General features: G+C 39.1%; 1 protein-coding gene across 1 annotated transcript; it reads left to right on the forward strand.

The window, feature by feature from the left end:
• Nucleotides 1-86: 86 nt before the first annotated feature.
• LOC117293457 (sterol regulatory element-binding protein 1-like) lies at nucleotides 87-20,901 on the forward strand. Its single transcript, XM_033775798.1, has 15 exons — nucleotides 87-339; nucleotides 9,922-10,667; nucleotides 11,037-11,336; nucleotides 11,797-11,917; nucleotides 12,321-12,665; nucleotides 13,141-13,328; nucleotides 14,018-14,285; nucleotides 14,766-14,932; nucleotides 15,947-16,103; nucleotides 16,662-16,776; nucleotides 17,285-17,400; nucleotides 18,125-18,257; nucleotides 18,777-18,957; nucleotides 19,475-19,772; nucleotides 20,563-20,901. The coding sequence occupies exons 1-15, from the start codon at nucleotides 231-233 to the stop codon at nucleotides 20,799-20,801; spliced, it is 3,483 nt and encodes a 1,160-aa protein (XP_033631689.1). The 5' UTR covers nucleotides 87-230; the 3' UTR covers nucleotides 20,802-20,901.

A 20,901-nucleotide genomic window follows, 5' to 3' on the forward strand; every position in this document is an offset into this window, starting at 1 on the left:
AATCGTACGATGGCTCGGAGAATTCTGATTGGTTGAATCCTCATGGTCTCACTCTGTGTTTTTCTGGTCAGCAGGAAAACGGGCTGATGATCACATCATCAAGCAAGCTGTGTGTAAAAAGTCGTCCCTACACATTTTGTCACTTTGAAGTTGTATTCTTCTTCAGCGTTCTCCATTATTTATCTACGTGATCTCATGTCGTACGATTTATTTAAGTATCCAAACTAGAGATGGCGGACCAGCTACAGCAGTGGCTGTTTTCGTCCGATCCTTTGGGGGATCTGGATCCAAGTTTACACTCTCCAGGAGGCAGTGATGTTTTACTGGATGATATTGATGGTATGTTAAAATGCTATGGAGCTGTAGGTACTTTTTGCATTGTTTTTACAGGGAATAATCCTCACTCGTTTTATTTTATTTTATTATAAAACAACACATGATGACAAAACCCCACTTTTGTGTGGCTAAGGATTTTGAGCTTGGCCACAATTTGGTTTATAATCTGATAATTATCAAAACACACACCTTATTTTAATGTTAGTTCAGCATATTTTATTAAAATTTTAGTAATATTCGGCATATTTGTTTTAGCATAATACTACAAATAAATAGATCTACAACAATGATGTTGATGAAATACAATACTTTATTCATGATGTATTTGTTTACCCACTTCTCTTGCTTGTTGCCTTTGTGTGATTTAATTTTTCTTTGAATTTGATGAATGTTGGATTTCAACGAAACTCCAGTAAAAATGCCCCATCCAACCAAAAAACCTAGACAGCAGACCATGTTTGGCTCATGTTGTACTGTTTTCAAAACTTAAAATGTTGACATATAGGGTCATTCTACAATTAACATAAAAACTCTGTTCCTATAACGTTGCATTTGCTATGATTTCCTGGACAAGGTTCCGTATGGCGCCACCACTTTTTCATTCGATAAGAAATAATATATTATCTAGTTTACCTCAATGAGATATCCCCATTTGTAATAAAGAGTGAAAAAGTGGTGGCGCCATGCAGAAAGTTATCCGATTTCCCCACCACCCAGTGCCCAGCAACAACAAAGTTCCTCAAAATGTAGCCCAGTTTCAAGGTTGGTCTGCTCGGCCTCCAGCTGATATGAAGTTGAAAATTTGGGGTGCTCTGCCTACCGCGTCGCTGTGGCGCGGTGCAGTGTATGATACAAATCAACGACTGTTTTGTTTATTAAACACATCCGATTATACCATGTTGTACACAGTCGTTGCTGCAAGTGCAAATGGTCAATCATTTATGTAAGCGATTGAAAAATTCACTATGTTCTATAAAGCGAGTTGTTCGAAAGAATGGTTAAATATTAGTACAAAATATTTGATGTAAACTGATGTAACGTAGAAGTTTCATTGCTCATGAATGAGCGTGCACACTCATACCTGGTGTGTTGTTAAGCAGTCGTTGACTTACATCTACTACCCACGATGCTTCAGCAACAGACTTGACACGTGGCCACATGATCTATAACAGCACCGCGATGACGCGTTCAATGGGCAGGGCAACCCTCTATTCCGAACTTACAATGAAGTCTATTGTGATTGTGGACTATCCTATCATCATATAGAAGCACAACAAATGATTGCGAGTTCAATTAAATGCTTGATGTAAATCGATTTTAAAACTGTTTTGGAAAACCGTAGTAAATGGCTAGTGACAGAGTGTCACTTGGGCACTAGTTAAGTTTGCGCTAGTGTGACCGTAGATGTCTTGAAACGTTCTTACAAAGGAGTTAGCGCACCGTTGTTGGTTTAGCTGTATATAATAACTGAAACCATCATTAAAAAAGCAGAACACAAAGTTGTGACAACTACTGCCGCTTGTGATTTGTCAGGGGTTGCCCTTAACTGTTTTTTCAACTGGCCAGCAGGACCAGTTGGCTTGATTTTTCACTGGTCCGCAAGGTTTTTGACTGGTCCGTAAATTTTTGTATATCTTTTTTTTAAACTAATAGTATACTGTTGTACACAACCAACTGCTCGATTTCCGATCGTCGCTACTTCAAAATTCAACATGAATTACATTGCAACTTAACTGCACTGATGGAAGCCATACTTTATTTATGTGTACCAAGTTATTGTATTCGTAAGGGGGCTCATTAATTTGAGAGTATTTTTTTCTTTAAAAATGTAATAACAATAATATTATTAAAATTAATTTAAAAACAGGTCAAATTATTTGTCAGAGTAAGTTGGAAAATTTAATATGATCTTTATTTAGGTAGTTTTTTTAGTCCACGGTTTATTGTAAGCACTCGACATTGAAGTATTGCTAAGTAAGAAGAACTTTTTTATGATTTTTTTTTTAGCGTTTTACTAGACAAACAAAAACACTTTAAAATCGTCTGTTAAAATATCATTAACTTTTTATGTATTACCTTCAAATCTATGGTGGGGAGGGTTACGTGCGATCGCTCAAGCTATTTTATCATGTATAAACATTGCCTATTATTGTAGTTTTAATAAGTATTCATAAAGATAATACATCGTACGGAAGTTCCAAAAATCTTCCCACTTTCGTCCAGAAAGAAACCCCAACAAAAAGTAGACATCAAAATAGTTACAACATACATTAAGACGCATATGAATTTTACTGTATTTTTTCAATTATGTGTAAGGAATGGTCGGTGCCGGAGTCTGTTTTGTGAACAAAATTTTCATTCAAAAAAACGTTTTTAAAAGCAGCAAAAACAACTGCGCCTTTGTTTAACACATGATTGCATTCTAGAACCCAAGTCTTTCTTGAAATCAACCCGCAAAAACCCCAAACAACCGCTCATTTAATATGTGACCAATAAAACCATGGAGCAACAAACTAGATCGCCCGCAAAACAAACAAGCCCCAAATAACAACAAAATTAAGCAAAATCAGGATGGAAGAATCTTACTAAACACAATTAAATAATACTTTTTGCTCATCCATAGTATTCTAACTTGGTAATTTTTGTTGAATGAAGCCTCACCGTATCGCTCGTTTTTCGTAAACGCGCTAGACTGTTATTCTCACACGGAAATCTGCTCCGTTGACGACCATGCTGCTGACAGAATTTGTTTTGCTTTGTGGTCTTTTGTCAAGGCGATTGAAGCTACTTTTGTAAGCTATCGCGTACTTTCACCAATAGAGGGCGTCTATTCTCACGCTATCGAATATTCTGAAACGCCCTCTAGCGTTCAATGTTTCTTACACTTTTTGCCACACGTGAACTAATACAAAGACTTCAAGCCTTTGCGTTGCATGCTGGGATTTTGCGCTGTGTATGCAAGATCGTCGGAAGTTTGCCAGCGTTCAGCGGCACTTCAAGTGATTTTTGTACGTTTTATCCAAACCTTGAGTGAATGTTTTTACGTTTTATTCGAGCCTAAAAATAGTTTTAAAAATAGTCATTGTTCTGTAGTACCGCTGCCGATATTTTTGACTGATCAGCCGGACCAATTGGCAAGGTGTTTCAGCTGGTCCGCCGCGATTTCTACTGGCATTTGGCCAGCAGACAAGCGTTAAGGTCGAACGCTGTTTGTTGTCTTGCGGACAAAAACAAAAACAGAACAATGCAAAATAAATTTTTAATATTGTACAAACTTCAGTCAGACTTTGTTGCGAATTTTTTTTCAAAGACACTAGTCTAAGAAAACAAAAAGTTTAACCGTTTGTGAAGAAAATACTCTGTTAATTTGTGGAATTATATGCAACAAACCCGTGGGACCTTGTGCGTAAAAACAGTATCATTTGATGCAAAATGAAATTTTTTACAATTTTACCTTGTTACAATTTCTTTTCACAACTGCTTCAACTCGAAACTTCTACCTCCATGATGTTACATGTATGTACAGTCGACTCCCGTTATAACGAGGTCCGCCGGACTGGCCCATTTTCCTCGTATTATCCGAACCTCGTTATAAACGCAGCGCGCTAAATATAGATACACACGTCATCATTGTGCATGCACACAACACGTGTACGTGCATACACATTGTACACAACACGTGTACGTGCATATACACTTGTGTTAGCCTGCACGGAGCTGTTTGCTTATCAGAACAGCTATTACGAGCATCTTTTACACAAGAATATCATTGCTAAATGTCTTTTATTGAGTGATTAATCAGGGAAATGTAATATTTTGTACAATTTATGATAACAATATAGCAAAGAGATGTCAACTTGCCGTTCAGAGCGAGTGGATTCTGCCGCGTAGCGCATGGTATGAACATGATGCATGCACTGAACGTTCATTTTCGTTGGTGATCGACATGGAGTATCATGATAACAGCATGTCAAGCGTGGGACACCAGCGAGATGTTTCTGGAGTTCCGTTGCACATGGACTGAAGGGAGTGATGATTGTATAAAGGAGCTTGTTTCAGTTGTTTGCCGTTTCCTTTTTTGGCTGTTCCGATCCAGTTGTTTTGTTTCATTTTTCAATTTCTCCTTTTAATTCTTATAACAGTATTTAATTCATTAAATCTTTGTGTATCTGTGTCTTTTAAAATAATTTTCTATTTGATTTATATTATTGATTTAATAAAATCTTTGCGTATCTGTGTCTTTTAAACCATCTCTATCTTTTGATGTGATTGAATTAAATATTCCGGACGGGCAACCTTTGTTTTTTTCTTTCTTTTCTTAAAAAAAAACATTTTTGGAAACGGGGGAATCTTCATTCATTGAATTGTTATTATTGAATTAATAATAATATTTTTAATTGAAAAAGGGGCTCTACTAAAAAAAAAAAACTCGAACAGCGGTGACGTTTTTGAAGTTTTGCATGGATGATACGAGCAAGGAATAATCATTAGCATTAGCAGAATGGTTTAGTCAAACTCGGCTGCGGCTCGGTCGACAGGTCGTCAATTCAATTGGCTGGTACCTGCGGTTGGGTTCAGCGCTTGGGTTCAGTGCTTGGTAACCAGCTACAGGTTCAAAAATAGAACCTGGGAAATTTGTGACTGTTTCTCAGTTCGTGTTGATAGAATTTGTGTCATGATTTTTGAAAGGGGTAACACATGAGCAAATCTGTTGACTAAAATATTTCGCCCTGCATCGATTGCGTATGACTCGTAACCCTCCGGCTACGCCGTCGGCAGGAGGGTTACGTTATCGCAACTAGATGTACATGTACACACGACCACATGGTTCGTATGCCTGTGATCCACCACATCACACACAGCACGCACAAACGTTCTGTCGCCCATTGAAAAACCCACTGCATGCATAGTGCATAAACAGTCCGCACGCTGTGATTGGCCGTTGATAGACTTCAACACAATACGCACGTTCACGAACGAGAAAGAATTGCCACACAGTGTATGCCGCACGCCTGTAGAATGGTACAATGTACAGGCTTGAAATATTCAACTTAAGATGTACAACTTTTGCTGATTGAAGGTGCGCGCAATGCGGGGCAATGTTCACTCTATGTCGTTTTTATTTCAAACAAAGTTTTTGACGATTGAACATCTAATCACTTATTCATGTAAATGGTTTTTGATGGAAAAAGGCTTATTTAGATCGGTTGCTGCTGCATTGTACCATGCAAGTTCGTAAAGCTAGCAATCTGTTAATTGCCAGGCCTGTGAAATCTTCGCTTTAAAAGGATTTCCGCTCTTTTTAATTTTCCCAGTCCGCATTTTTCTTGTGTTCCGCTTTTTTCCCCGTTCCTTGTTTTTCTCGCGGGCTCCGCTTTTTTCCAGTTCCGTTTTGATCTTCTTATTGTTTACATCTAAAATAGATCGTCAAGCAGCAGGTACCTGGAATCAGGAAGCACTTTAATTGCGATTTGATTTTGACATGTGAGTCGGGGGCTAGACCCAGTAAAATGCTCCGTGTTGGTCTTTCATTGGAGCCGTTGTTAATTTTTCGTTTAGCGCGATGTCTATTTTACATGTACTTCAATATCATTGTTCCATTGCACCAATAGAGGGCGCTTTACTAAAAAGCCAACACCTTGAGACAAGATTAGGCACACATGGTGTTCCCCCACACGACGTACGTTGTGTATGTACGGTGTGTATTTTTTTACGACAAGTAAAATATATGACAGTTGGCGACAAGGACTCATCGCCCTTGTGGATTTATTCCTAAAGGAATGCTACCAAAATACCTTGAAAATGTTGATGTACAACACATTGTTACATGTAAGAATTATGGCCTATGTTTCTGTGAATGTGTTGTCTACGCTTGAGTTTTTAATTAAAGCCTTTTATTACGTTCGTAGTGCTGGCCCAAAATCTGGACAACAATTTTCCGCTTTTTGTTTTCATGACCTGCTCACAGGCCTGAATTGCGCTGCTCAATCTCGAGATTGCACAACAGATGTTGATTGAGCGATGATTGTGTTCGTGAAATTTACAGACGTCGGAACGGTTGCTTTTTGGGGCTTATTTTCTGTGTCATTTTTAGAGATTTGCGAGTTGAACTTGGACATCATTGATTTTACAGGAAATTTACATGCAAGGGCAAAAATATTTTCAACATTCGTTCCTACCCTAAGTTTTGAAGCAATAAAATAATTCATCAAAATAAAATGTGTTTTCGTCCCTACCGACCCTTATTTTTTTTGGCCAGTGTAATGGGAAACACACATATTATTTTGTTTGGCCTAATATTGCCACTAAAACGTATGGTCGATGTAGTTTTCAATTTGCTGCACCTCACTTTTGGAACAATCTCCCTCTACATGTCAAACAAGCTACCACTATCTCATGGTTCAAGAGTCTTCATAACATTTCTGTTCAACTCATCAAATAGGTAATTTTCTTTTGTTCATCTGAGCGCTTAGAGACTTGCTTTTGGAGTTGTTAGGCACTATATAAATGCAGTTATTATTATTTACTTGATTCGGGGTTTGGGTACCCGTTTTACATCACAGTGTTTGGGAGAGAGTTTCCCATATATTTACTGTTACAAATAGTTGCAAACAACATCAACATTGTACTGTGAACTCGATTTAACCAAAACAGGTAGGGCTGCCACTTAACAAAATAGTTCACTTGAAAAAAATAATGAATGATAGTGTAACGAAAATACACCGTTTACAAATAAATTCCAGTCAGCACACTTAATTACTTCATAAACTTTATTTACCAGATTTTAGGAAAGATTTAAGTAGAAGTTCAATGTTATATTTCAATGTGAAGAATTACTTTATACTTGTCAACTAAAAGTTTGATGACCTCTACAAGTTAAATTCACCTGTGCCGTATTTAGCCAAGGATTATTATGTTATTGTTTGCGCACCCTAAAAGTTATAAAAGACGAGCCAAATGTCATTGTCATCCACATCTAGGCCTACTCACAGTATGTACTTTATAAAAATAAAGAAATCTTCAATGGAACTTGCAGGGCCTAAGCCATAAGCTGACACACATTTCAGTGTCAACTACTGCGCATGACAGGTTGTTATACCTGTACAATGGTTTTGAATATACATTGAGTTCTCTATTTATACATAATTAATTAGGTCCCGCCCCTTTCCTTTTAGTTATCCAATGAGCATCAGTGGTATTGCACATGGAGTGACTACCTCAATCCCAACGTGAACAGGATGATCATAGTCTGTGCTAGTTCCTGCACATGCCTTAGATGTGTTGCATTCTCTTGGAAATGGAGAGCTAAATTCCAATCCAAATCAAAACAATCATCTCCCTGCCAGCTATGTATTTTCTGTGTGTTTCAAGGTACCTGTAAAAGAGCAGTCAGCGTTTCAATGCACTGTTCAGGATTTGACTTGATGGTATCAAAACCACAGTGTGGTCTACATCCCTTGTGTGCTGGCACAGCTTCTCCTCATGAGCAAAATAACAAATTTGTATGAGATTGTTACAGAAAGGTAAATGAGAGCCTACTGAAACTCGATAAAGGATTTAATTGAAGGGGGGGGGGTCACAAAATAAGTTTTGGAAACTATAAGTATTGCTTGACTGAATAAGCTGACCCCCTTCACTGACCAAAATCTTTAAGTTGCCGGTTTGGGTTGTAACAGTGTTGTGGTTGCTACACATGTATAACACTATCTCATCAGTTAAAAGTACTAAGGGCAGACGAAATGGATGTTCTGTTTCCGGAACCAGACCACCCTAACCTAACACCTGGACCATAAATGTAAACGTTTTATTAGGCTTGGGGGGAAAAAAAGATGGAACAAAAAAAAAAAGCAATGTACCAATTACCAATAGTGTCCACTGTCTTTAAAGGCAGTGGACACTTTTGGTAATTGTCACAGTTGGTGTATCTCAACATATGCATAAAATAACTAAGTTGTGAAAATTTGAGCTCAATCGGTCATCAAAGTTGCGAGATAATAATGAAAGAAGAAAACACCCTAGTCACACGAAAATGTGTGCATTTAGATGGTTGATTTCAAGACTTCAAGTTCTAAATCTGAGGTCTCGAAATCAAATTCGTTGAAAATGACCTCTTTCTCGAAAACTACGATACTTCAGAGGGATCCGTTTCTCACAATGTTGAAGTTCATGATAATAATTAAAGGAAAAAACACCTTGTCATACGAAGCTGTGGGCTTTCAGATGCTTGATTTTGAGACCTCAAATTCTAAATCTAAGGTCTCAAAATCAAATTCGCGGAAAATTACTTTTTTCACTTCACTTCACTTCAAAGGGAGCCGTTTCTCACAATGTTTTATACTATCAACCTCTCCCCATTACTCATTACCAATTAATAATTATTTTGAGTAATTACCAATAGTGTCCACTGCCTTTAACTGATATACAAAACACTTTGTAAAATAAACCATACCCTTCCTTTACCTTGCTGTTGAGACACTTTACTTCAATTTTCCTAAATGCTCTAGTTAGACTCCAAACCTATTCAAAAGTTTTTTTTGGTTTTGTTTAATGAAATAGGATAAGTTGTTGTGAAGGGGTGGGGATGCACCTCTGGGCAAAAAATTAGGGTCACCAGAAGGCATTTGGTTGGAAAAATAAAACACTTGTACTTTTTTATATTTTTCCCTCAAGTCAAAAATAGCACGTTCTTAGTCTTGCCACTTCAAAAGGTCAGTCCTCTGTGTTATTGAATTTCATTTTAGTGGGTGCTCATATCACTGCAATTAACAAAGCACTCTGTGCTGGCCATTTCCAATTTGTATATACATGGGTATCAAATAAATTTGCCTCTGCAGTGTCGCATATCAGTGTAAACAGCCTGTTTGGAAATCATATCCTGTGAAATGCACAAGTTTTTGTACTGATCACAATATGCAAGCAGCGTGACACAGAAGACTGTGATGAGCTATAGACAGGGGAATATGATCGTCATGGCGCTGTCAAAGACCTATTTAAACCCTTTTCTGTTCTTAACTGTTGACCAGCTTCTTTTGATTCCGGAGTTTGTCAATGTGCCATGAGAATTATCCAGCTTTTATGGGTCAGGGTGCACTATTGGCTTTTGGATGCCTTGAGTTCTTAACGATTTAGATACTTTTTAACCGTTGCTAAATTTAATTTTGTCTCCTATTTTATTTCTAACTTGCTATTATTGCACAAAGAGTGCATTGCACTGTAGAATGGTATGACTTTTCAAAAGATTTCTTTTGACTGGCAATTTGAAAGCCTGAAAGCAGTTATTGTCCTAGCATTTATGAAAGACGTCAAAAGCAGAAGACTCTTGGTCCGTCACTTGAGACATCAGGGCCCGGAAATATGTCTGAAATTGAGCCACTGTTTTGTTGATACTCATTTATCATGAGATTTTGTCCTGTGTGCGACATCAAAATATAATTCCTTTACTGATCCATGCTTGTTTTTCACACTGGGTACTTAAGGACCGAGTTTAGGTTATCAACCACATTTTACGAGCAGCTGTTCTAAGTAGCGTGTGTGTGTGTGTGTCGGAGTTGCTTCTCATACCAAAAACTTGCTTCTATTTTACAGATGTTATTAAGTATGAATGTCCAGATGACTCGCTCCTTTTGGACAGCACCCTGGGAACTTCTTCCATCAATGATTCCGGCTTCCTGTCTCCTGACTCGCATTTTGATATGCTACTGTCATCTCAAGCATCAAGACTGCAAGATCATGACACACAGCAGCAACAGCAGCAGCAGCAGCAACAGCAGCAGCAACAACTAAGTCCTGTGCAAATAATTTCAAGTCCGATTGTCCAGCCTAAGACAAATCAAAATCAGCTTCAAGGGCAAAACGTTGAGAATCAGCAGCTTCAGAACCAACTGCAGCAGCAACAGCAGCAGGCCACTGTGCAGATACAACAGCTGTTGCAGCAACTACAGATGCAAGCACAGCGACAGGCACAGTTACAAGAGCAGCAAAAGCAGGAAGCACAAAAACAGCTTCTTCAGCAGCAGTCCTTTCAACTAAAACAGCAACAGTTACAACAGCAACTATTACAAAATGCAGTGTCTGTACAGCAGGTGACACCACCCACCCCAACTTCACCAACTGTCCCGATTACTATCGCAACATCGCCTACCCTGAAAACATGTAATACGGTCATTGGAAAAACATGTGTGGCCACGCCGACTGTGAAGTCTAACCAACAAGTTGTAATTTCTCCACAAGTTGGGCAACAGACGACAAGCTCCAAGCTAACAGTACAATCTCCTATTGCAACTGTTCCTGTATCCAAACCAGTACATCCAGTTACCACTACCTACCAACAGGTTAGATTTATGTACAATTAAATTTGAAAAAAAATTAAAAAATCTCTGCTTCTGCTTCAATCCAAGAAATGCTTTTATTTGTAAAACTAGTCCTTAGATTTTAATGATTCGTTCAACTACAGAAAAAAAATCCTTTTTTGTATTGGGAAAAAATGGGATAAAATCGATCAATACTTGCTTGAAAATAAGTTAGATTATCAGCGGATGTTTTATTTCCGTAAAATATGTGCCTTTAAAAAAGAAATCTCTTATTAATCCACTAGCAAAAAACCCATGGTTACAATTTAAGATTTTCTATTAACAAATATTTTCATGCTATTTTCATACTAAGTTGAATTTTTGAACATTCTTTGTCAATTATTTTCACAGGTTGTTGTCCCTACACAAATTGTCAAAACTGAGCCAACTAAATGCCTGCCTGTTGTCTCTGTGACGAGCGCCTCCTTGCAAATAAACAACGGCACATCAGTCATAACAAACATCCCTGTCCTTCTGGACAATGACAAGTTACCCATCAGCAGACTCACATCAAATAGAACTGAACTTCTTCCGCCCCCTAAAAAGGGTGAAAAGAGAACCGCACACAATGCTATTGAGAAGCGATATCGTTCAAGCATTAACAGCAAAATCCAGGAGTTGAAACAGATGGTGGTTGGGCATGATGCTAAGGTTGGTTTCACTTTCTGGTTGTTTATAAAATATAAAACGCCCGTTATTCATATAGGAAGAAACAATAAATAAATAGGAAACTTGCGGTTACAATCATGTGTAAATCTATTTTATGTGAGTGTTGGCTCTGAGAAGGGCCGGTGTGGTCTCAACAACTCTGCTCGTCTTCAGTATACTGTTTGAAACCTCGAGACCACACCAGCTCTTCTCAGAGCCAACACTCGCACCCTCTTCCTAATTATCCACACCATGCACGGCTTCAAACAATACTTGCCCATTATTCAGTTATGTAATACAAAAGTACTTAAGAACAGCTGACTCATTTATACAATTATACTATTTATATTTACCCAGACGGTTTTCTTTCTCTCTGCCTACAAATTATTTATTACCAGTTTCAAAAAGTGTACCAAAACACAACTCAAGAAGAATAAGTATAATTTTTTCCTCTTCTTTTTAGATCCAAAAATCAGGCATCCTTCAGAAGGCTATCGATCACATCAAATTCCTTCGGAACACGGTCAACAAGCTCAAACAAGAGAATATGGTCTTGAGAGTGCAGTCTGACAAGCCAAACTGTTGTAAGTTTCATTTTATTTGTCTGTTTCTCCAAACTGACGTTGGTAAATATTTGTGCAACAGCTTTAAAATGGTCCAAAATGGCCAAAGCCGCTCCTTTCAGTATTTTTTGTTAGTATTAACGGGATTGACTTTTCAAAATAAAGATTGCTTAAAATCACAACATAATTGATTGGAAATTTTGCTTATTTAAGTGTAGAATAATGTTCCATTTCTTTTTAGAAATCTTATTTTTATGTCTTCTCTTTATAAAATCAGAGAGAAATTTTCCCCAAAAACCTAAAACGTAATCAAAAAAAGGAACCTCAAACAAAACGAGAAGGGAATGAATGCCATCAGTTGCTGGCTGACCAAAGCCACATAATATCTATGTTCTTAATGGTATATGGTATTGTCTTTTGCTAGTGTCGGATTCAATTCAAGTCAAGACAGAACCTATGACACCACCACCATCCGACACCAGTTCACCCCATCTCAGCCCAATGAGTAGCAGCTCCGACATCGGCAGCCCTGAGCTTTGTGAGGAAGAGGCCATGGAATCAAACTTCTCCTACGATGACGATGATGACTTCAAATCTGAACCCTACAGCCCTAGTGGTCTGCTTGATCGTACCCGCTTGGGACTCTGTGTTTTCATGTTTTGTTTCTTGACACTGGATCCTTTTGGGATCTTGGTCAACTCCTTTGGCTCAAGTGGCGCTAGCTTTGAGAGACAACATGGACATGGGCGTACTATTCTTGCAGAGGAAGGTATGTTAAGTTCTTTACTACTCAAGTTTTGTGGGGGTTTTTGTTGGTTTTTTTTTTAGTTTAAAGGTATGTATTTTTGTTGAATGTAGTGAACAAGTTTTAGATTCAAAGTGTGGACCCGATAAAATAAAAGACATCGGTTCAAGCAATGTTGGGTCATTCTGCAACTTCCGCATGTCCATTTGGTATTTTTGGAAGTGAATGTTATTCTTTGAAAGGGGGCATTCAATTGTGTTTTGTTTTGTTTTGTCAGATTTTTTTATTCGACTGGGCTAGAATATGACTAGGGATATGGGCAGGTTTCCAATCCAATGTCCTTGATTGGACTTGGAGTTTGCAGACCCAAGGTGTTGGAGATCACTGACCTAATAATCACAAGAGAAATCACTGATTTACAGAAACATCAAATTAATGTGTGACTATTTCTCTAGTATTTATACCGTCCATAATGTTGAGACTGTTTATGATTTACCAGAAACATTTGAGCAGACGTGGTTGCAGTGGTTGGCTCCAGCATGCCTAGTGTGGTTCATTAATGCAACTATTGTCATTGGTTTCTTGGCTGGAGTCTTTGTCTTTGGAGAACCTGTCACTAAATCTCTCAGTGAAGCATCAACAACATTTTGGAGGCATCGCAAACAAGCCGATTTGGATCTTGCAAGAGTGAGTTATTAATGTTCAGGCCTTAGTCAGTTAGTCCATCCACTTTACCTGACATTGAATTAAACTAACTTTACAAACTTTTATATTTAAGCCGATTTTGATGTCTTAAATGTTAACTTGATTGTATATTTCATTGTATGTGTAATTGGTTTGAATTCAGTAGATGATCAAAGAGGTTTGAGCATCAGGGTGTGAGTTGAGCTAGACCAATTTTAGTGGTGGGCTATAAATCAAACAGATTTCAAAGTCCACTAAGGGCGAGTGGATCAACTAAATTATTCATGTATTATTATGGGGCAATCTTTGCTAGAGTGCAAGCATCAGCCAGGTTTTCAAACTGTTCACGTTATGGGGGCCATGCAATAAGTTGAATGGCCTTTTGACTGTGTTCATTCTCTATGGCATTTTATACTCCTTATCATTAGCCGAGTCTCAAATAAATGCACTGCGAACAATATTTTAAATTATTCTAGGGAGAATCTGTGCTGAGCGGCACAATGTATTTTGCTGAGAATTCTGGGTTAAAATTGTGAATTCTGGGCAGGCATGCCCAGCCCTGCCACAGTGGCTAATAATAAAAAAAATGTAGTCGTTGAGCAGAAATCTATTGTAGGTATGGAATTTCTACAGTGTGACTTTGCTGTCAATAAGAACTGTTTGTAGCATATTTAATCATTGTGTTTTTAAAGGGAGACTATGCAGCAGCAGCAAGCCAATTGCGCACATGTCTTACTGCCCTGGGACGTCCACTACCAACATCCAGACTCGATCTGATGTCGTCTCTTGTATGGAACATCTTGCGCCATGTGCTAAATCGTCTTCTGATTGGTCGCTGGCTGGCAGCCCTTGCAGGAGGTCTGCACAGGAAGCGAGAAGGTGAAAAGTGTCCTGATGGCCAGTCATCTGCTCGGGATGGCGCCCTAGTGTATCACAAGCTACATCAGCTTCACATGAGTGGTAAGAGCTTCCATTACCACTAAACTTAAATTTTTCTTTCTAGTAAGGCCATGTCCGAAACAGTGACTTCGGCTACAGCTAAAGCTAGATCAGCGTGTCTGCCAGTGTTGAAGAATAGGCAGGCGTGTGATCTAGCCGTAGCTGTAGCCAAAGTCACCATTTCAGACAGGGCAGGAGTTGAGAAGGAAACTGAAAATAGTGTTTACATCTTCCCATCTAGTCATGGTGATCTTCATTTCTGGTATCGCCAAAAAGCAGGACGAGGGTGAACGGTGATGTTGCCCAACAATAATATTTCTATGCGGTGCAGCGCTAATCCAGAGACTGGTTAATAACACTCCAAAGAGTCAAGCATTGCTATTGCAAAATGAATAGAGCTTCCCTGGAGATGCGGATAATCTAAGATAGTACTGCAGCTTTAGAAGGATCAAATTCAACTAGTTGTAACTACTTTATCTCTATTGCATTAATTCTGTACAGGATATTTGACAGACGGAGAGCTATATGCCATTAACATGGGTCTGTGTGCCATGAACCTTGCTGAGTGTGCAGGTGATGCTATCAGTTCAGCTACATTGACTGAGATCTATGTCACCCAGGCACTGTGCTTCAAAATCAGTCTGTCTAGCAGGCTTCAAGTATTCTCGGTAAGTAAGGGCAATATTTTGTCTCATTTCATTTATTATTTTCTTGATCTGTTCTTGAATGTCTTTGACTTAAATAGTTGTACTTAATTTTGTATTATTCTCCTTTTTGACCAACATAGAAATAAGGGAATCAATGTGTGGTCAAGAGGTTTTCAACTAGTGGTTTAAGCCCGCCGAGGCCTGGTTCTTGTTAATTTTACCGAGACGAAGACGAGGTAAATTATCAAGAACCAGGCCTAGGCGGGTTTAAACAACTAGTTGAAAACCAATTCAACACACTTTGATTCCCATTCATAAATAGCTTTTTGGTCCAAAAACATCAACACTTTTTGGTCAAAAAGTTTTTAAAAATGCAAAAATTATAATTGTTCAATGATTTCTTTCAACACAACAACCCTCTAGCTATGAAATGGTAAGGCCCTCGGGTAAACAACTCCTTATAAGGTGATTGCTATGCCCGTCGTGCGTATCGCGTGATGTGGCACAACTGTTCCAGCCGTTGCTCTCGACCAATAGGAATGAAGAAACTGTCTTATAAACACAGGTGCAAGCTCGAGTGTCATGCCCATGTTTCAACCCTTTTTTTGGTGTTATATCATCCGTTCAAACACCCCCACGTGATGCCCTCTCGACCAATCAGAATGGATAAACTGTCTTAGTTATTTTTGAATAAATGGTGATTGAATTGAACTGAATACTTACATTTTTGCTTGACGCCCAGTAAATGACATTGTTACAACCTTCAACAAATGTGGGGGTGTTGCCGCATTGGAGATAAAAAGGGGTCTGGGTGATTTGACAGAGGGATGACATTATCACTTTGCATTTTCCCTCAACCAGTGGGAAGGTTTGTTGGGTCTTCAAACTCTAAGCGTCCAAACAAAAGTCCATTATTTACGGGTATGCATACGTCTGTTTTAGATCTTCTATCTATAGAATGAGAAAGGAGCTTTTGTTTAGTCCAAAAAATAAAGGTTGAGTTTACATAGTGTTGACTTTACTTTCTATCCGCAGAGATACTTTCTGAGTCGTGCACGTCACGTTGGAGCAGGCGGTTCTGATTTACCATCTCTGCAATGGTTGTTTCATCCAATGGGGTATCGATTCTTCCTCTATGGATCATGGACCTGCAAATCCATGGAAAGTCTTTACAGTGTCGCTGGAAATCCAAGTAAGAAATGACTCCTTCAAATCACTCCACTTTGTTGTAGATTGGGTTCAAAACCAACATAGCTTGTTCTTTAGCGCATGTATCAAGTTCCACTACCCACGTTTTTTCCTTAAAAGCCACTGGACACCTTTGGTAATTGTCAAAGACTAGTCTTCTCACTTGGTGTATCTCAACATGTGCACAAATTAACAAACCTGTGAAAATTTGAACTCAATTGGTCGTCGAAGTTGGGAGAGAATAATGGAAGAAAAAATGCCCTTGTCACAAAAGTTGTGTGCTTTCAGATGCTTGAATTCGAGACCTCAGCTGAGGTCTCGAATTCAATTCAAATGTTTTAGTGAGAAATTACTTTTTTTTCTCAAAAACTACACTACTTCAGAGGGAGCTGTTTCTGACAATGTTTTATACTATCAACATCTTTCCATTGCTCGTTACCAAGTAAGTTCTTATGCTAACAACTATTTTGAGTAATTACCAATAGTGTCAAGTGCCTTTAAACTACATCAATAACTGAACTGATTTATAAATAAATAATTTCTACCTCTCTGTCCTCCATAGCTGACCCACTTTCCTTTGTTAGCCAAGCCTACAGAGAACATCTCTTTGAGAAAGCAGTTTACTCATTGGAATCACCAGATTCAAAGGCTCCATCAACTAACTCAAAAGTTGAAAGGTATGTTTTCAAAGTGTGACTTCAAATGTGTATTATCATATTCAAAAAGAATGCATTCTTGTTAGGGGCACAAATTGTCTGGTGCATTTTTTTTCTTCGTTTAACCCAAAACTAATTGCGAAATAATAAATCCTTGCGGTATATGATTTGAACTGCCTCTAGCTACTGGGCAATCTCAGTGGTCTAGTTGGTAAGACACTGCTCTAGAATTGGAAAGGTTGTGGGTTCGAATCCCAACCGAGCAATATGCCTGTGATATTTTTTTCACAGAGCTTGGGAAAGTACGAAGTATACAGTGCTTACACACACCAGTGTATATGGGTAAAAACCAAAACTACTATTCTTTATCCCTGATGCAAATTTTCCAAAATTAATTGTTTACTTTGGTCGGTTTATTTATTAAATCAAATAAACTTTCTATGTTTTAAGTTGTCATATGATTGACATGAATGCTTTGAATTAAAGTGGAGTTTGAAACGAACCGTTTTATTTTGATGTTTTTCTTCAGAGACCCACAGTGTTCTGAGACATTACAATATCTACAGCGTCTTAGTGAATGTGCTGATGTTGCTAGTGCTCCAAGGCAGGCATTTGCCATTGGATCGAACATGTCTGCAGTTTCAGGTTCGAACCATGCCTTATTGAATACAAAGCTATTGTATTGGTAATATTCAAGCAAACATGATGACATGTTCTAGAAAACAAAGATGATTATCAAAGACGGTCATTGTCTTCAATGGCTTGAATCCTTAGCAACAAGGAGTGTGGTGTAAGTCTATATCGCAGGGCCCATATCACACCCTGATTCTAATTCAGTGTGTTGTGCTTTTATAAGCTCTATGCAAAACATACAGCCTTTATAAAAAGTGAATGTAAATTCAAAAGTGGAAATACAAGCAGTTTGGCGTGTCTGCGTTCCATATCCATCCTGGCCTTTTGCCTCCTTGGATATGGAACGCAGAGCACTATATTTTTCCGTATTCCACTCGCGCTTGTGTGATAACTTTTAATATTGTATGAAAATGTCTTGTGTTTAATGATTACTGATTGTATGGCAACACAGTATACAAATATTGACTGCTTCGAGTGCTATGGTTAAAACTATGACTCCCGAGGTCCGGAGCGCAGACTATTAACTTATCATCCTCGTACACGCAACCGACGTCTGGGTAATGCACGCCATGTGATAGTCTTCGGACTAGCGCATGGCAAACCGATGCACTTTCACACGGCCGTCGTCTAGCAAAATTAAGACATGTCACGTGACGCGCACTAAACCAATGAACAGGCAGAATATTTGTAAGAGGTGTTATAATAACACATATTGTGTCTTTGCCCTTCCTATTAGGTGCCGACCCAGTTTCTAAGTGGTGGTGTAACATTGTCTTTGTTGCTGTTCATTGGCTTATGGGAGATGAGGCAGCAGCGGAGAGACTCTACTCAGCAGTGGAATGTCTGCCTCAGCACCTCCAGAGCACCGAGTAAGTAATGTAATCATAGTCCCAGAAAGTTGTGCTTGTCTTATGTTCCAGTGCTACAGAGTGTGACAATTACTGCTATGCCTGGGTGACAAGTGCCACTAGTGTCATAGTCATGACTATCAATTGCTTATTGGAGTCGCAACTACCGTTTTTCAACTACTTGATTAATCGTGCCGCCACGATTATTAAATAAACAGTTGCGACTGCTATGAAATAAATAGTTGCGACTACCTTTTTGATGAACCAATTGTGTCGTTCATGACTTTTCATGTCAATATAATCTACATACAAAACATAATCAGACAACAGTGACGCAATCCTTCCATCCTTTCAGCTTGAATTTTACTATATTGCGCTGCGTCAAACATTGCCACAATGCATCTTGATATCTAAAAGTTAGTCGTGACTAGTGTCATAGTCGCGACTATTTGAGGCGCAACTAGTCGAGTAGCCCAGGCCTAATTACTAAATTATTTTTCCAGATTGTAACTGTCAACCATTTTGTATTCTTTCCCCCAGGGATGCTTTACCAAAGGCAGCACAGCTTGCCTTTAAGGCCAGAAAGATCTTTCTTAGTCCATCCATCAATCACAAGGAACAGATGCTTGATGAGTGTTTGTACATGGCCAACAAGTCCAGCACACACCTGAGAAGCAGTCTCAACTACTCTGGACAACAGGGACATGAAAAAATAACACAGGTAAGAAGAGCAACGGTACTGGATAGACAGTCTCCTGACGATGACTAGAGCAAGCTAGTCAAAGTGTTGAGATAAAATAAAAACTCACCCGCGATAGTGAAGTTAATAACGATCCACTTGAAAACACTGAAGTAGTTTTGATTGTAATGCCTGAAGTAACCATCCCCTAGAGCTAATGTTTTGTTTACTAGGGGATTCAAATCCACAACCTTGTGATTGCAAGTCCTGCAGTCTAACCACTTGACCACAGTGACCTGTGATGACAAGTATTCATCTTGGAGTAGCAGAATGAGGTTTATTGGAGAGCAAGCTGCCTGTTTCCCTGGTGCATTGTAGTTGCATTGCATTTGCTTATCAGTATGCAGTGCTCCTTCAACGCAACAGGGCGATAAGCATTTACAACATGGAGGACACCACCAGGAGACACTCATAGGGACACAGAGGTAATAAATAGCAACTTTGTAAAACAAACAATCTGAAAACAGCCATTGAGTATAATTGTTCTGTTCCTCAACAGGCTATGCAGGTTCTTGTTTGTGATTGGCTTCTATCTACCCGCACTGCTGTTTGGCAGAACCAACAAGGTTGTGCCAATAACGCCACCCAAGTCATCTCGCCATCTGAGCTGTCATCATTCCAGCAGGACCTCTCATGCATCCGTAAGCTATCCACATCCTTCAAGGCAGCAATGCCAAGGGTGTATCTATACCAGGCAACAGCAAGACTGATGGCAGGAGCACATCCAGCTAAGACACAGCAACTACTCGACAGGAGTTTGCGGCGGAGGGTCACCAATGCTTACTCAAGCATGAAAGGTGCGCTATTTATGCTGGTTTTCCAGATGTCTGGATTTGCTTGTTTGACAAATCCCTATTTGCCCAAACATTTTCTGTAATGATTTAAAAGGATATTGGGGAAATGAATTACCTGATAATGTGCACAAGTTAGTGGGGAGAAGTTTTCCTTTCCTTTTCACGCCACATTCAGTGTTGTAGCTAGGCCTATTTTAGTGGAGGGCTCTAAATCCACCAAGGGCGAGCAGATCAACAAAAAATATTCATGTTTAGATATGGGGCCATCAGTGCTGATGTGCAATCTGGGGGAAATCTGTGCTGGGCGGCACCATGTATTTCGCTCGGAGTGCTGGGCGAAAATGTTAATTCTGTGCAGGCCTGCCCGGCGCCGCCCACCGTGGCTACAATACTATCCACATTGCTAGTTAGTCTTCGCTTACACAGCTAGCGCAGACATTTTTCACTTATAGAGCAAGCGAAGAATGGTGATTGCCAACACAGAATTTGATGGTAGATCCAGGCCCATGAAATTTGACCCCACAGAATTGACAAATAAGGGGCCGCTATATTTCTTTTATTGGTAGTCATTTAATTGGTCTTGAGGGAAGAACAAGTAAAGAGTCAAATCAATAGCCCTTCTGTTAAGTTATAAGTTTTGTAAGTCACCGGAGTGTGGGTTCAAATCCAGATTGTGTCCCTGAAGAAGATACTTTAATATAGTTGCTTCTCTTCACCCAGGGGTATAAATGCGCATTGAAGACGCTTGATGTGGAATGTGTTATATAAGAACTTGGTATTATTTTTCCTACAGACGAAGATGAGGTAGTTGTGAGTGATCGTGATAGAGCTTCAGCACTCCTAATGGCTTGTAGGCATCTTCCATTCCCATTACTGTCATCACCAGGACAGAGGGAATGTATGCTGGCAGAAGCAGCAAGATCATTAGAGAAGATTGGTGACCATAGGGGATTGCAGGACTGCCAACAGATGCTAAGAAGTCTTCAGAATGGTGGCACTAACTGCCAGGCTGCATCCATAGCCTGCTGCTGATTGCAATACATGTATACTCAAAACTATGTTTAAAGGCACTGGACACCTTTGGTAATTGTCAAAGACCATTCTTCTCACTTGGTGTATCTCAAGGTAAAAA

The sequence above is a fragment of the Asterias rubens genome, chromosome 8 (assembly GCF_902459465.1).
Source record: "Asterias rubens chromosome 8, eAstRub1.3, whole genome shotgun sequence".
Taxonomy (NCBI): domain Eukaryota; kingdom Metazoa; phylum Echinodermata; class Asteroidea; order Forcipulatida; family Asteriidae; genus Asterias; species Asterias rubens.